Source organism: Nicotiana sylvestris, chromosome 4 (assembly GCF_000393655.2).
Source record: "Nicotiana sylvestris chromosome 4, ASM39365v2, whole genome shotgun sequence".
Classification (NCBI taxonomy): Eukaryota; Viridiplantae; Streptophyta; class Magnoliopsida; order Solanales; family Solanaceae; genus Nicotiana; species Nicotiana sylvestris.
The window spans coordinates 180941845-180957264 of NC_091060.1; the positions used below are offsets into that span (position 1 = coordinate 180941845).

Below are 15420 nucleotides of genomic sequence, written 5' to 3' on the forward strand. Positions count from 1 at the left end.
CTCCTCACTCAGATGTTCAGATTCTATAAGGTTCCCTTAGGCAACCCCAGAGTGGGCACACACAAGCAAACCTTCTCTAAGACCACTCTAGAAGAATGTGAATGTATAGAAAAGGTTGGTGGAAGCATCTCGACCATTTCTCAGCTGATAAACACTCAAACTATAGCCTCTAAGGAAATAAGAAGGCTGAGGCCCCAAATTCCATATTGGAATCTCACTTTAGCCAAGCAGCTAAGGGACCTGATTCTGTACATGAGGAGGTTGCCTGACTGAGAAAGGAAAACGAGAGACTTCGGGCTCAACTACTTGAAGAACAACTGGCTGTAAATGCTAGACTGGACCTGGTTCTCAAAACCGTTGTTGTCTTTTCCTCTAAGCCTCCTTCCTTTTAGTGTTCCCTAGGATCCTCCCTAGTGTCAAGCTATTTTTGCTTCAACTTCATGTGGCTGCCGTTTTACTTATGTTTACTTATTTTTGTGATGGCATGTTGAACTTAACCATTACTGCTCTTGTATTGCTCAGTCCACTGTAAACATTAATAAAACAGCTCCCTTTTCGTTGCATGTATAAATTTGTGTTCCTCTAGCCTCTCTTTTCTGTCATGTTGCATGCACATATGTGGCATGAGCTAGATGTGTTAGACTTCTTTATGCTAATTACCAGTTTGTGCTCTTCGACACACTTGTTCTTTTTAATGATGCCAAAAGGGGGAAAAGAAGCAGATGGTGTTGAGGGGGAACTAAAAATGACAAGGAGGAAGGGGTAACTGGTGGAACTGAAAGTGACAAGGAGGGAGATCTAAGATTAAGGGGGAACTGATATCTCATCTGGTTAAATCTGACCCAAACAAATGCTTTCCATGCCTAAGTTTGTCATCATCAAAAAGAGAGAAATTGATGGGTTTTCAATGTCTTAAACTTATGCTTCTTATGTTTTGATGATCTAACAAACTTGTTGTGAAGAACCAGATAGAGAACCTTGTCCCATAGGATACACATCTCATGTGAACTATTCGAAGCCTGAAAATCTGCAAATGGATCAATAACCACAGGGAGGAACACAATAGGGACCCAATGCGTTGGTCCTTTAGGTTTCTCTGACAAAAGCACAAGTCAGTGACTGTACGCATTCAATATAAAGAGGAACACAACAGGGACCTGCTCCCTTAGGGTTCTCTGACCAAAGTACAAGTCAAGTGCACAGCCGGAATACAGCAGAAGAAAGTGACCATCTGGCAACTGTTACAGAAAGAGGAACACAACTAGGACCTAGTCCTAGTGTATATCCTGACAGAAGTATTAGGACCTGGTCCGTTGGTATGTCCTGACATAAAACACAAAGTCCATCTGGAAAGCAACTGCCCAGACGTGGCTGTGCAGACAGTGCAGCAGTCACTTCTCACGGAGAATAAGTACACCAAGAGTTGACACCACAATCTATTGTGATATCTTTTGTAATAAAACAACCTGGTACAAGACACACCATTACTTGTGCATTCAGTGATATTCTCTCAAGAAGGAGAAACATCGATCCGACATTGAAATCACTGGTGTGTGAAGAGCAAGAAAACAACTCCACTAAGGATCAGTTTCTAAACGAAGTCTTATGCATATCCATAGTTGAGTTGTAATCTTGTTAATTGTTCTACATTTGCTTTCTTAGAAGTGCTATTTTAGGAACAAACAAAATTCGTAAACTTTAGAGTTTATGTTGTGACTAGAAATAGTCATAAGTTAAATCCTCTGTAACTAGGAGAGTTAGAGAGTGACTTGTGGTGGTTGCATCACAAGTTAGTTTAAAGTCTTTGCAATAGGTAGATTGCAAAGTGGCTTGTAATAGGTAGATTGCAAGTTAGTTGAGTTAAAAGCCTACAAGAGTAGGTCGTGGTTTTTTGATCCCCTTGTGTGGGATTTTTCCACGTAGAAAAATCTCTTGCCTTCTTTACTTTCAGCCTTTACAGCATTCTATGTATCAGTCTCACACGGGACCAGGTACTCTATAGTTTGGTGGAATCATATAAGCTATCAAGCTGGTTCAACCTTTGCATTTGATGACTCAGGCCACATCTCCATGCATAGTACTGGCTGTATGAAATGAGAATAAGCTTTTAGGTAGGTCTCCTTCTTGTACCACTCAGAAATGAGGTCAAGTGGATTAAGTCTCTTGTGATGAATTGCAGCCACACCATGTGCCAGTGTATTGTGCATCTCATAGACTTCTCCACATTTGTAACCAATACCATCATTGCCATTGGTGATATGCCTTCATTCCAAGTATTTGCAAATGCCCTTACTCTGGTGAACCTATTCATTACCTTTATCCTAATTTCTTCAAGCATGCTAATAATTGTCTTATGCCTAGGACCCAAAACCCAAGCATTGAAGCTTTCAGCCGTGTTATTATCCACACTGTCACACTTGGAAGAAGTTCTAAACATTACTTTGCTCCATTTCTCAAGATTGCAGTTTACCAAGTCTTTATAGATCTTGTGACCTAGCTTACTTAACTTGTCCAAGTTTGCTTTAAGTTCAGCTTCATAAGTTGACATTGCACAGCTCCAAAACCCATTTCTTCTCTCAATACCCTTCCATTTTTGTTGCCAATTAGCTAGAATATGTCTTGCACACATTCTATGCTCACTTTCAGGAAGATATTGTTGAACTGCTGAATATAAACCCTGCAAAATAAGACATTGTTAGTCTAAAAAAGATATTGTTAGCTTAAAAATAAATATCTTGTTAGTTTAAATAAGATAGTACCTTTTGCATATCACTAATGATTGTCAATTCTGCTCCTTCATCATTGATCTCCAAATCAGACTTCAATATCCTTATAAACTAACACCATGTGTCTTTACTTTCAGTCCCAACTACAGCCCATGCTATTGGAAACATTTGGTTGTTCCCATCCTTTGAAATAGCAACAAGTAGTTGTCCCTTAGATATTCCCTTCAAGAAACAACCATCTAACCCAATACATTTTCTATACCCTTCAATAAATCCCCTTTTCATTGCTGCAAAGCAAACGTAGAAGGAGTGAAATAATTTTTTTCCATCTTCAGAATCTGTCACTTTTACCACACATGTACTCCCTGGATTTGATTGAAGGAGCACATCTCTATAATCATAAATCCTGCCAAACTCCTTCACATGATCACCCATCACTTCTTTCAATACTTGTTCCCTAGCCTTAGAACAAATTTTTTTCCCAACATATAAACCCAAATCCTCCCTTGCCAAATCTTGTATCTCCCAACCCTTTATGCACGACTGTGAAATTATCCTACTTTTATAGTACTTTGCAAGATACTTGGTATTGCACATTGAATTTGTGTTGGTCTTGTTGCAGTTATGCCTAGGATTATAAGTTTTGATAATGAAATCAACAGATTTGGGCTCTCCGCTTGCAAAAAACAAGCAAGTGCATCCACTAGTTTTGCATTTTACCCTAACTCTATTTTTATCATTTGTAATCTTCTCTAGCTCACAACCTCTTTCTATTGCATACCTAGACAGCTTCCTAACTTATATACATTTTCAAAGATCATGTTAAGTTGCTAAACCATCTTTCCCCATTTTGGATCATACATTACCCTCTTGTTCTCCTTTCTTGCTTTCATGTTATCACTTATATTTCCTGATTCAGTACCACTCTCATTGTCACTATCACTCATAAAACTATCAGCATCTGAACTGTCATAAAAAGGCTCATCACCAACTAGCTTACCGGAAATATTTTTTCCCTTTATCTATGTCTTCAAAACCTGGATCTATCCCAACTAGTCTAAGAAAACACTCAGCAACAACTTTCTTTCTTGGTGCTTTTTTTTTCTTTTTATAAGCCTTCAAATCTGTTTTAACTATGTTCAACTCTTCATGCACATCACTACCATAATCAACCTCATTCTCTTCATCATCAGAACTGCTAGATTTATCACTATCTGCAGCATTACCTTTGTCATCTTCCTCTAAGTCTTCATCTTCTATGTCAGAATTATCTTCATCTACTAAGGAGTTTCTAGGAAGTTTTTCTACAACATGTGACTGTTCATGGGGTTCTAGTTGACTACTACAATCAATATTTTCAATTTGGGAACCTAAAGGTGCATTGAAACCTTCAACAACCCTACTGGAAGATTCTTCAACGATCCCACTAGTCACATGGTTGTTTTGGACTACATTATCTCCCTTATGGCATACATAAATGTCTATTGTATCATTATTACTTAACAGCTCAGCAAGTACCAACAAATCCCGATCATTTTTCAATTCTACCAAACTGCCACCCTTAGAAGATACAATAAACATTTTTGCTACATTGGTAAACACAAAATCCTTGGCATAATCAATAATTTCTGGAATAGACAGTTTGTCGGTATCCACATTAAAGACATATTCAATGTTTCCCCCAACATAGACTGGCCCTACCTCACTCACAAGCATACCACCAATATGAAATCTCAAATTCAGATATTTGTCTGCCATTACCCTAAAATAACAATAAAAAGCAGCAAAGAATAAGGCCAAAAACACAGAACACCTTTATTTTTCTAACATAAAATGACCCGAAATCTAAAACTAACAACAAACAACATGCATGCAACTATATATTCGACAAACAAACATCGACAAGCAGAAAGATGTAACACCTCAAAAAAAGACCCAATTTTTTTTACTACAAACTAAATCGCACCACCTACTTATCATAATTCTCAACAAAATTAATAGGGAATAAAGAATAAAACCTGTATTGAAGCAATCTTCAAAATCTTCAAAGAATCGGAGGAAGATATTTCACCAGCAAAACCCTAAGCCCTAATTTTGTTCCGATTCAATAGTTTATACTTCACCTTTACTCCAAATTCGAAATAGCAGCGACTAGTTTGAAGAGAAAACGATGGTAGCAACGACTAGTTTTGAACAGAAATCAGAGGAAGATAATCGAAGAAGAGAATCGGTCCGATAAGAGCTCTTCTCTGATAAGAGTAAAATGCCATTTTTTTGACTGAGTAAATGACCATCTATAGTCTTTACCGAATAGAAAGTAAATACTCAACATAATTTAATTATTAGGCTAATTACGTTTATTTTAAGATTAATTAGATTAATTATCCACGTGGCATGCCACATGGCAGGTTTTATAATTTATTTAGAGCGTGTATCATACGCACTAGGGCAAATGAGACGGGGGAGTTTTATTATAAAGGGGGATATAGTTCAGGAGGTTTTCAGGGACACTCGATAGTTTAGGTAAGAAACTGACAAAAATCGTATAGTTTAGGCGGGTTTGAGGGTATTAACTCTTTTTTTACCTTAGAAGTATAATTGTAAATTTCTTTCGAACTTTCAATAACATTGTTGAGTAGCTTTTTTACAACTCATACGTTTATTCCTTTTCAACTCTCAAAAATACAATACGTTTTAATAATAGGTAATAATAGATAAGTCTATAACCAAGAATCTCAAACCAAGTGCATAAGCTTTGATAAAGTTCACGAAGAACGTGTAAGATGTTACAACTGTTGAGTAATATACGAATGATGCACGAACTTATTTAAGCTTCAGCTGAAATCCGATCATGAGTGAAAGTTTTATCTGTGATGTACACAAGAGTTATTGACCTGGAAAATAAATTAACGTACAGAAAGTTGCTAGTGTATACCACAATAACAACAACAACAACAACTCAGTATAATCTCACTAGTGGGGTCTGGGGAGGGTAATAGGTACGCAGACTTTATCCCTACCCCGAGGGGCAGAAAGGCTGTTTCCAGGAGACTCTCGGCTCAAAAAAACGACAAGAGACGATATATTAGTACTATCCATTCTTCTTTATATGATCTAAACTGAATCTCTCACTCTTCTTTTTCACAGGGCGGCGAAAGGAGGAGGCCACTAAGACTTTTGCATTAGGTCCCAACTTTTGAGGGCCCCCATTTCCTAATAATAGTACATGTATATGCTACTTTTTCCTTAAAAAAAAATAAATACTTTGGTATAAGAACTATAAAAATATATATATAAAATGTAAGTAAACTTTTGGAATAGTACTTAATATTTAGAAAAATATTAGGTAACAACAATAACTCATTTAGATCCTCTTTCCTTTATATAAATTATTCTAGGTCTATTGGAATAAATAAGCCAAATTATACTTCTTATATTTTACTTCTTATGAAGAACTTATACTTTTATCTTTTTTTTCTCTTTGTCCAAGTATATTATTATTCTGTCAAATACAAGCCCCGTAGTAAATTGCACATTTTTAATTACATGCTCTTTTTTCACTGTTTCAAGCATTGCAATAAGCAAATTTACGTAGTGATACTCTAGTTTGATATAATTAAAGTTATCAAAGTCAAGAATCAAGTTCAGTTATTCTAATTTTATTCTAGTGTCTTTTTTCAATCTATTTTTTTTTATATTTTTATTTCATAAGTATATTATGCCTTTTATATTTTTCTTACTTAGATCAACAATGTATCAAGACATATCTAATGAATTGGTTGTATATTATCAACTAAAAATGAATTATTAGAAAAAATCGATTATTAAAAACAACAATGCAACTCAAGCATGGAGGGTGTGAATGTTTTCTTATATATGTTTAAAATTAAGGCCTATTATTATAGTTAGCTTTAGACCACCAATTGAATTTGTTGAACCGCACTGTTTTTTCATCTTGATATTTCTAAGTTATGCTCTAAACCCGAAATTTTTTCTTTTTTTATTTATTTTAGTATCCAAAATTCTTTTATTTTCTTTATTTACTCAGTAAGCCTTGTAAAACATGAATTCTTTATTTGATGAAATTAGCTTTTTTCATCACCCAATGAGCCCCGTTTTTTTTGTAATGGTCTCTAGTTGTACTTTTTGTCCAACCTTATTTTCCTTTTAAAAAGTTTAAAAATAGTAGTTTAATTATTATTTTACACTATAACGTGAATTTTGGTCCATTTGTTATCCATGTAAGAATAAATGATGTTAAAAAACTATTCAAGTATAAATAAAGAGTTTTGTATTTTCAAATGATTACAGTTTTCAGTTTTATCGCTTTTGATTTTTTCTTCCTATATTTGGATTTCTCTACATTTCTCTAAGATTTCATTTCTGACCTTCTGCGTAATGGAATCAACCATCTACGTTCATCTCGTTTGACCTGTAAAATCTTTTCTTCCTTGTACATATTTTGGTTTTTTTTCTTCTAATTTTTTGATATATTTTATTAACTGTGGATCTCTAATGTAATTATATAAATCACTAATAACTTTAGCTATAATTTTGGATAATTTGAATTTTAGAAAAATTGAAAATTTGTTCTTTTTCTCTACAAATCCACTACAGCTTGCGATGGTATCATGAAAATATTATAATGATAGTGGTAGTAGAACTGAAATTGAAGAGGCCTTACTCTCAGAGAAAACTAAATAAGACAAGTTACTATAAAGGTTTTATAGAATTTCAGCAGACTGTACCATCGCAACAATGAAAGTCATTGTAAATTAGATTAATTTAAATTATACAACCAAGAAATTCTCCTATTTATTCATTCAGCAGTCACCCTACCATGCATCAATTTTGAGCAATCATTACTTGCAAAAACTGATATTTTAATTTTTTTAAATAGGTTTCTAAGGATTTCTCTACAATTAGGACCAAACATAAATCACAAAGTTTAGGTGGGGCCTAGTTGTACAACACACTTTGTGAACTAGGCATGTTGATGAAACAGGCTAGTGAAGAACCTCAACTGTTGCTTCTAATATAAGAGAAAAAAGGAAATGTATTTACTCGCATTACAAATTATTTACTCATATTAAAAAATTTACTCGTATTAGTTATTTACATCAAATTATATACTTATGTTATATTTATATTTTTAACACTTATCCATCAAGAGGAAGTGCATGGATTAAAAACATTTAAATAACGAATCTAACCTTCACAATTGCAAGAAAACTTATTTCTTGGTTGAAAAGTAATCATAGACTTTTAATTTTTAAATGTGTTTGAATGTTGAGTACAATGTATAGGTGGGGTGACGAATACCTATGTGTTGTTGTCGAGTTATAACATGCAAGTGGGTCCTATTCTTGCAATTGTTGTTTCTTTGATCGTATTATCCATGTTTAGACTAGCTACTTGTTATGTTGAGCAATCTTATTATGTTTACGGACCTTGGTATTGACTGAATGTTAACTCAAAATTGAGGTTTATATTGTAGAATCCAATGTTGAAGTAAGACTTGTTGTTGTCATTTCTATCTCCCTGCTATTATTATTGATGGGTTTACAGTACCTTAGCTTTACAACAACAACAACAACAACGACCCAGTATAATCCCACAAGTGGGGTCTGGGGAGGGTAATATGTACGCAGACCTTACCCCTACCCCGATGGGTAGAGAGGCTGTTTCCAGGAGACCCTCGGCTCAAAAAAGCAACAAGAGCCGATATATTAGTACCATAAAAATGTATAATAAAATAACAGCAATATAGAGATATGAAATACAGAATACGAAATACGAAATAGATGGCTGGTATAGTAAAAACTAACAGGTAAAGCCCTGCATCAATAGACGACCAATGACATTCTTAGTCTAACTCCTAACTGGCTAGTCTCACCCTATTGTGTTGTAGAAATATTCACAACTTTCCCTTAACCTACAACCTTAATGCTCGACCTCCATAATTCCTTGTCAAGGGCCATGTCCTCAGTAATCCTAAGTCGCGCCATGTCCTGTCTGATCACCTCTCCCAAATACTTCTTAGGTCGCCCTCTACCTCTCCGCGTGCCCACTACAGCCAGTTGCTCACATCTTCTCACCGGTGCATCAGTGCTCCTCCTCTGAATGTGCCCGAACCATCTGAGTCTTACTTCCCGCATCTTGTCCTCCATGGGGACCACGCCCACCTTCTCTCGAATATCTTTATTCCTAATCTTATCCATCCTTGTATGCCCGCACATCCACTTCAACATCCTCATCTCTGATACTTTCATCTTCTGGATGTGTGAGTTCTTTACCGGCCAACATTCAGTTCCATATAATATTGCAGGCCTAACCACTGCTCTATAAAACTTACCTTTTAGTAACGGTGGCACTTTCTTGTCACACAAGACTCCCGACGCTAACCTCCACTTCATCCACCTCACCCCTATACGGTGTGTGACATCCTCGACAATCTCCCCGATCCCATAAATAACCGATCCAAGGTACTTGAAACTACCCCTCTTGGGAATGACTTGAGAGTCAAGCCTCACTTTAACTCCCGCTTCCGTCGGCTCAACTCTAAATTTGCACTCGAGGTATTCCGTCTTCGTCCTGCTCAACTTGAAACCTTTAGACTCAAGAGCATGTCTCCAAATCTCTAGCCTCTCGTTGACGCCGCCTCGTGTCTCGTCAATTAGAATAATGTCATCAGCAAATAGCATGCACCATGGCACCTCCCCTTGAATATGATGAGTCAGTGCATCCATCACCAGGGCAAATAGGAATGGGCTGAGCGCAGACCCTTGGTGCAACCCCGTAATAACTGGAAAGTGTTCAGAGTCGCCTCCTACTGTCCTAACCCGAGTCTTAGCTCCATCATACATGTCTTTAATCACCCTAATATAGTTACTCGGGACCCCTTTATCCTCTAAGCAGCTCCATAAGACCTTCCTAGGAACCTTATCGTACGCTTTCTCCAGATCAATAAACACCATGTGGAGATCCTTCTTCCTATCCCTGTACTGTTCCACCATCCTCCTAATAAGGTGGATAGCTTCTGTGGTAGATCGCCCCGGCATGAACCCGAACTGGTTGTCTGAAATAGACACCGTCCTTCGCACTCTCATTTCTACCACTCTCTCCCAAACTTTCATGGTATGACTTAGTAATTTGATGCCCCTATAGTTGTTACAGCTCTGGACATCACCTTTGTTCTTATACAACGGGACCATTGTACTCCACCTCCACTCTTCAGGCATCCTATTAGTCTTGAATATAACACTAAACAATGCAGTAAGCCATTCCAAGCCTGCTCTACCCACACACCTCCACAGTTCAACCGGAATTTCGTCTGGCCCGGTAGCTCTGCCCCTTCTCATCTTACGCATTGCCTCCATGACTTCATCGATCTCAATATCCCTACAATTACTTGATTCATGGTGATTGTCGGCATTCCTCTATTCCCCAAGTATAATATCTTGATCCCTTTCTTCACTTAGAAGTTTATGAAAGTAGGTCTGCCACCTCCTCTTAATCTGGTCATCTCCTATCAAAACTTTGTCGTCATCATCTTTTATGCACCTCACTTGGTCCAGATCCCGAGTTGTCCTCTCTCTCACCTTAGCGAGTCGGAATAACTTCTTCTCCCCACCTTTGTTCCTTAGTTCCTCATACAGACGAGTAAAAGTTGTCGTCTTAACCTCCGTCACTGCCATCTTCGCTTCCTTCCTAGCTACCTTATACCTTTGACTGTTCTCTCTCTTCTCTTCCTCGTCAGTGCTCCCTTCTTTACAGTACCTTAGCTTCATGTTTTGATAATCTAACAAACTTGCTGTCAAAAAACCAAATAAGGAACATGATACACTTGGTACACAACTTAATCAACGCACTCAAGCTAATGTGAGTTGCTATAAATTCAGAAGATAAAGAATCAACACAGGGACTTGATCCCCTTAGGTTCCCCTGACAGCAGTACGAAGTCAACTGTCTACAGCTGGAAAGTGACTGCCTGCACTGTACATGCAAATAGTGTAGTATAGTACAACAGTCACTTCTCATTGACCAACCAAGTGATTATATCATTCAAGTGATGTCATCCATGTTGTATTAACAATAACATTACAATAAAACATCACTTGAATACTTGAGATTTTATCCAAGCATTCAAGCATCTGACAATCAAGCATTCAATTCTCAAGTGCATCAAGAACAAAGTACAACACTATTACGGACCAGTTCCTACAACAAGTGTCTTGTATGTCTTAGTTGAGTTGTAACTTTGTAATTGTTCTTCATTGTAATTCCTACTTTGCTTATCTAGAAGTTTTACTTAGGAACCCCTTGTAAACCATAAACCTTTAGTGTTTGTGTCATGACTAGAGTTAGTCATGAATTAAAGTCTTTGTAATAAATATATTGCAAAGTAGCTTGTAATAGGTGTATTACAAGTTAGAGAGGGACTAAGAGTTTAATTCCTAGATTGCATAGGTTGTAATATAAAGATTGCTCATAGTGAAGTTGAAATCCTACTAGTGTAGGTCGTGATTTTTTTATCCCCTTGAGCAGAGATTTTTCCACGTAAAAGTTCCATGCTCCATTTACTTACTATTGCATCAACGTTATCTGTGGAAACCTATATAGGACCTGGTCTCTATATAGTTTGGTGGACTCATATATTCTATCAATTGGTATCAGAGCAAGTCCTTCTATCAAGTTAAAACCTAGAAAGGATCCTTATGGCTGCTCCACCGAACTTTGAAGAGGGTCAGTCTACCTATAAACCATCCAGGTTCAATGGCTAATATTACGGGTGGTGGAAGACAAGGATGCATGATTTTATCATGGCTGAAGACTCCGAGTTGTGGGATGTTATATGTGATCGTCCTTATGTCCCTACAGAAAAGGTCGGAGACCCTGCTGTGACAGTGCCTAAGACAAGGAAAGAATACAACGATGCTAACATGAAGGTTGTGGAGAAAAAAATTTGTGCCAAGAAAATTTTGGTGTGTGGTATAGGTCCCGATGAATACAATAGGATTTCAGCTTGCCAATCTGCCAAAGAGATATGGGAAGCATTACAAACAGCACATGAAGGAACTACTCAATTAAAGCAATCTAAGATTGACATGCTCACCACTGAGTATGAGCTCTTCAGAATGAAGGATGATGAATCCATTCAAGACATGCATACTCGATTCACTTACATCATAAATGAGTTACACTCGCTTGGTGAAATCATTCCTGGGAACAAGCTCGTGAGGAAAATTCTCAGTGTTTTGCCCAGCTCATGGGAGAGTAAAGTGAATGTCATTACTGAAGCAAAGGATATGCAAGAGCTGACTATAGATGAGCTGGTTGGGAGAAGAAGAAGAAGAAGAAGAAGGACATTGAAAGAAGAGAACCAAAGAAGGAAAAAGAGCTGGTACTCAAGGCAGAAAGTAATGACTCAAGTGGTGAGGATAGTGACATAGCTTACTTAACCAGAATATTTCAGAAAATGGTTAGAAGGAATGGAGGTATACCAAAGATGGGCAACTCTAGCAAGCCAAAGAACTATGACCTCTGTCATAAGTGTGGAAAGTCAGGGCATTTCATTAAAAATTGTCCTCTCCTGAAGCAAGAACACTTCAAACATAACTCTGACAAAGCAGCCAAGAGGAATCCGGTTCCTGATAAACGCTTCAAAAGAAAGAATGTCGCTGACAATGTTGTGAAGCAAGCTCTTCAGCATGGGGAGATTTTTCCAGTGAGTCTAAAGAAGAAGATGATGTAGGTGACAACTGCATGAGGGGTCAAAGGGAAGCAAAAATCACGTGTTTACAGAGGGGATTGAAAGCAGTTGTAGTAGTAAACAAAACTCAAACTCCCAAGATAGGATCACACACAGAATCAGTAGTCATACAAGGAGGGTCAAAGGGATTTTGGGGAGACACTTGTCTATAAGCACATGACCCCAACAGGGGTCTGGTTTAGACATGCACAGTAATGGCTGATACTGGTATGAACACAAACCAGCCAAAAGAACGTAAACACATAGAGGGCATAGGGGTTTGGGATTCATAAAGGTAGCAATTACATAATAAGTGATTGACAAAATATGCTTTAAAACACACACAGGGGAGTGCATTAATCTAAAGAGGAAGGAGAGACTAATGTAACTTGATTGCAGGTTTCACAACAGAATTACAAGCAGAAGTAGACCAAGAATGAGAGAAACTAAAACAATTAAAGAATCGTGTTGTTGTTGAAGTTTTAAAATTAACTAGGACATACCAGTTGAGAAAGCAAAGTGCAGAAAGGTAAAGCAAGTAGGCTTCCACAGTCTAGCCTTGGCTTTCAGTCGGCTAGACAAAGTAGTAACACATGTAGTAGTAGAGAAAGAGAGAGTTTTGAGTGTGTAAGTGTATGTTCTGAACTCAGTTGTTCGTGTCTTTAGAGAAGAGAGGGTAAGGTATTTATAGCTTTCAAAACGGGTAGAAAAATAAGGTAACAAGTATAGTTTTAACACAAACATGGAGATAATTACAATCAGAATCAATTAATACAAGTACTTTCCTTTAATTAAGGAATTACTATTCAAACAGACACTGGTAGGAATAATTAAGGAAAGAAAACTAATTTGAGAAAGATTGATTTTTGACCCTATAGGGGATATTAAAAGTATAGAGTAAATAATTAAGTCTAAGTACAAAATATACTTAATTGGGGAAAGGGTTCAACAAAGGTTAAACATCACAGAAAAGGAAAGGAATCAATCAATTTAAACAAAAGGAGTGAAACCAGGGATTTATGAGAAAATATTTGCAATCAGTCGTAACTTGAGGTAATCAAGATCAATCAAGAAAGAATCATGATTCTGCACTTTGCCATATAAATAGAGAAGAATGAACAAGAGTATCAGACATGCGAGGCCAACCATATTGCCAAAGCTAGGACCCAGTAGTAAAAGAAACCTACTCGAAGCACAGTAGTCCACAAAGTCAAGTAGTCACATAAAACCAAAAAAATGAAGGAAACGGTCTAGCACATAGCAAGGAGATCAACACACAAAAACAAGAAAAGTCTTTAAACATATAGCAATAAGTGAAGAGAAAGAAAAATTTATAAGGAATTAGGGTTTTGACAGAGCTGAGTTAAAAAGGTAAGAACTTTTAGAATCAGTCAAGTTAAACAAAGAAAAGGATCCAAACACAAAGAACTCAGTCGAGACCAGTATATATGCAAGACAAACAAAGACAGCTTCAGAATCCAAAAATACCTAGGGTTTCGACACGATGAACCAGGTAGAAGAAAAATATGAACAAATCGATTAAACATAGTAGAATCATAAAACAATACTGAAAATCGGAGAAGAGATCTTTTAAAAAGAGTTTAAGAAAACCTAATTTGAAAACGAAGAGTCACTTTGAAAGAAAATCAAAGAACCTTTGAGTAAACATTAAGAAGTTCATAACATCCACAAATCTAAGACAGATCTAAAAGAAATCGGAAAGCTCTTAAAGTTAGAATAAAAAGTGAGAAAAGACTTTGAAAAGTTACCGATCTAGCCGGAAAGGCCATGGATCTGACTTGATCGGTCATGGGTGGCCGGGAAAAGGCCATAGATAGAAGTTGAGCCAAGACTGGACTAGATCCCTTTGAGATCTGTCCATGAAATCACGAAAAGAAATGACCAGGAGCTATAGGAGACAGGTACATCTCTCAAACAGCCATGGGAGTCCATGGATTAGGTGAAGATCAAAGGGGATTAGGGTAGATTTGGGTGGCAACGGCTAGGGTTAACCTTAGGTTTTCAGAGAGAGTTTGAGAGGAGAAGGGATTCAAGAGCGGCGGGTTGGTAGAAATGATTTAGGTTTAGGGGTCGTTTTGGGTTAAAAATGGTAAGGTGAAATGGTGGCAGTTGATCTGAATGATCAACGACCTAAATTAAAAGGTGTAGGTGGGGATCCGGGTTTGGGTCAGTTTTAAAAGGGTTAGGGGTGGATTTTAATTGGAATTGGGTTGGGAAATTTGGGGTCTAATTTAGGCTATAAATGAAATACAAATGGGCTGTTATTTAAATAACCAATTTTACTTTTTTTATTTATAAAAAATAGTCAATAGCTTCTGAAAATAGATTAACAATACTAAAATTTAAAAATACAAGACTCAATTTTATGAATATAAGACACAATTAAACCTTAAAATGGCTTATATTGCAATTGTGTGCAATTTAGCTTTAAAAATACTAAATGAAATTGTAAAAATATGTAAAAATTATTTTAGCCATCTTTCGGCATAAATATAAAAATTTAATAGATGAATTATCAAGATAATAAATTTTGGAAATAATTATTGAGATTTTATGGATAAAAGGGGGAAAATAAATCAATAAAAATTATGAAAAAATAATAAAACATTTGGACATGCTTATATATGTATATATAAATATGCTATTTTGAAGTTATTTTGCATATAGAAAATACATAGAGAAAAATTGGGTATCAACAAAGAGTAACTACTAAAAGAGGACCAGGTGCCACCCATAAAAGGCGCATGTTACCTGCATGGACTAGAAGAACACTTATTCATCCTCTTGTTTATTAAAAAGGACCCAAACTTTCTTGGGTTCCTAAATTTAACCCTTGATTTTCTTGTGCAGGGAATAGTGAAAGGAAGCAGTCAACAATAGTTCATGGATAGTGGATGCTCAAAGCACATGACTGAGAATAAC

General features: G+C 36.7%; 1 protein-coding gene across 1 annotated transcript; it reads left to right on the plus strand.

Annotated features, from left to right (window-relative positions):
• Positions 1-11548: 11548 nt before the first annotated feature.
• Positions 11549-12178, plus strand: LOC138890615 (uncharacterized). Its single transcript, XM_070174017.1, has one exon. The coding sequence runs from the start codon at positions 11549-11551 to the stop codon at positions 12176-12178; it is 630 nt and encodes a 209-aa protein (XP_070030118.1).
• Positions 12179-15420: the final 3242 nt, after the last annotated feature.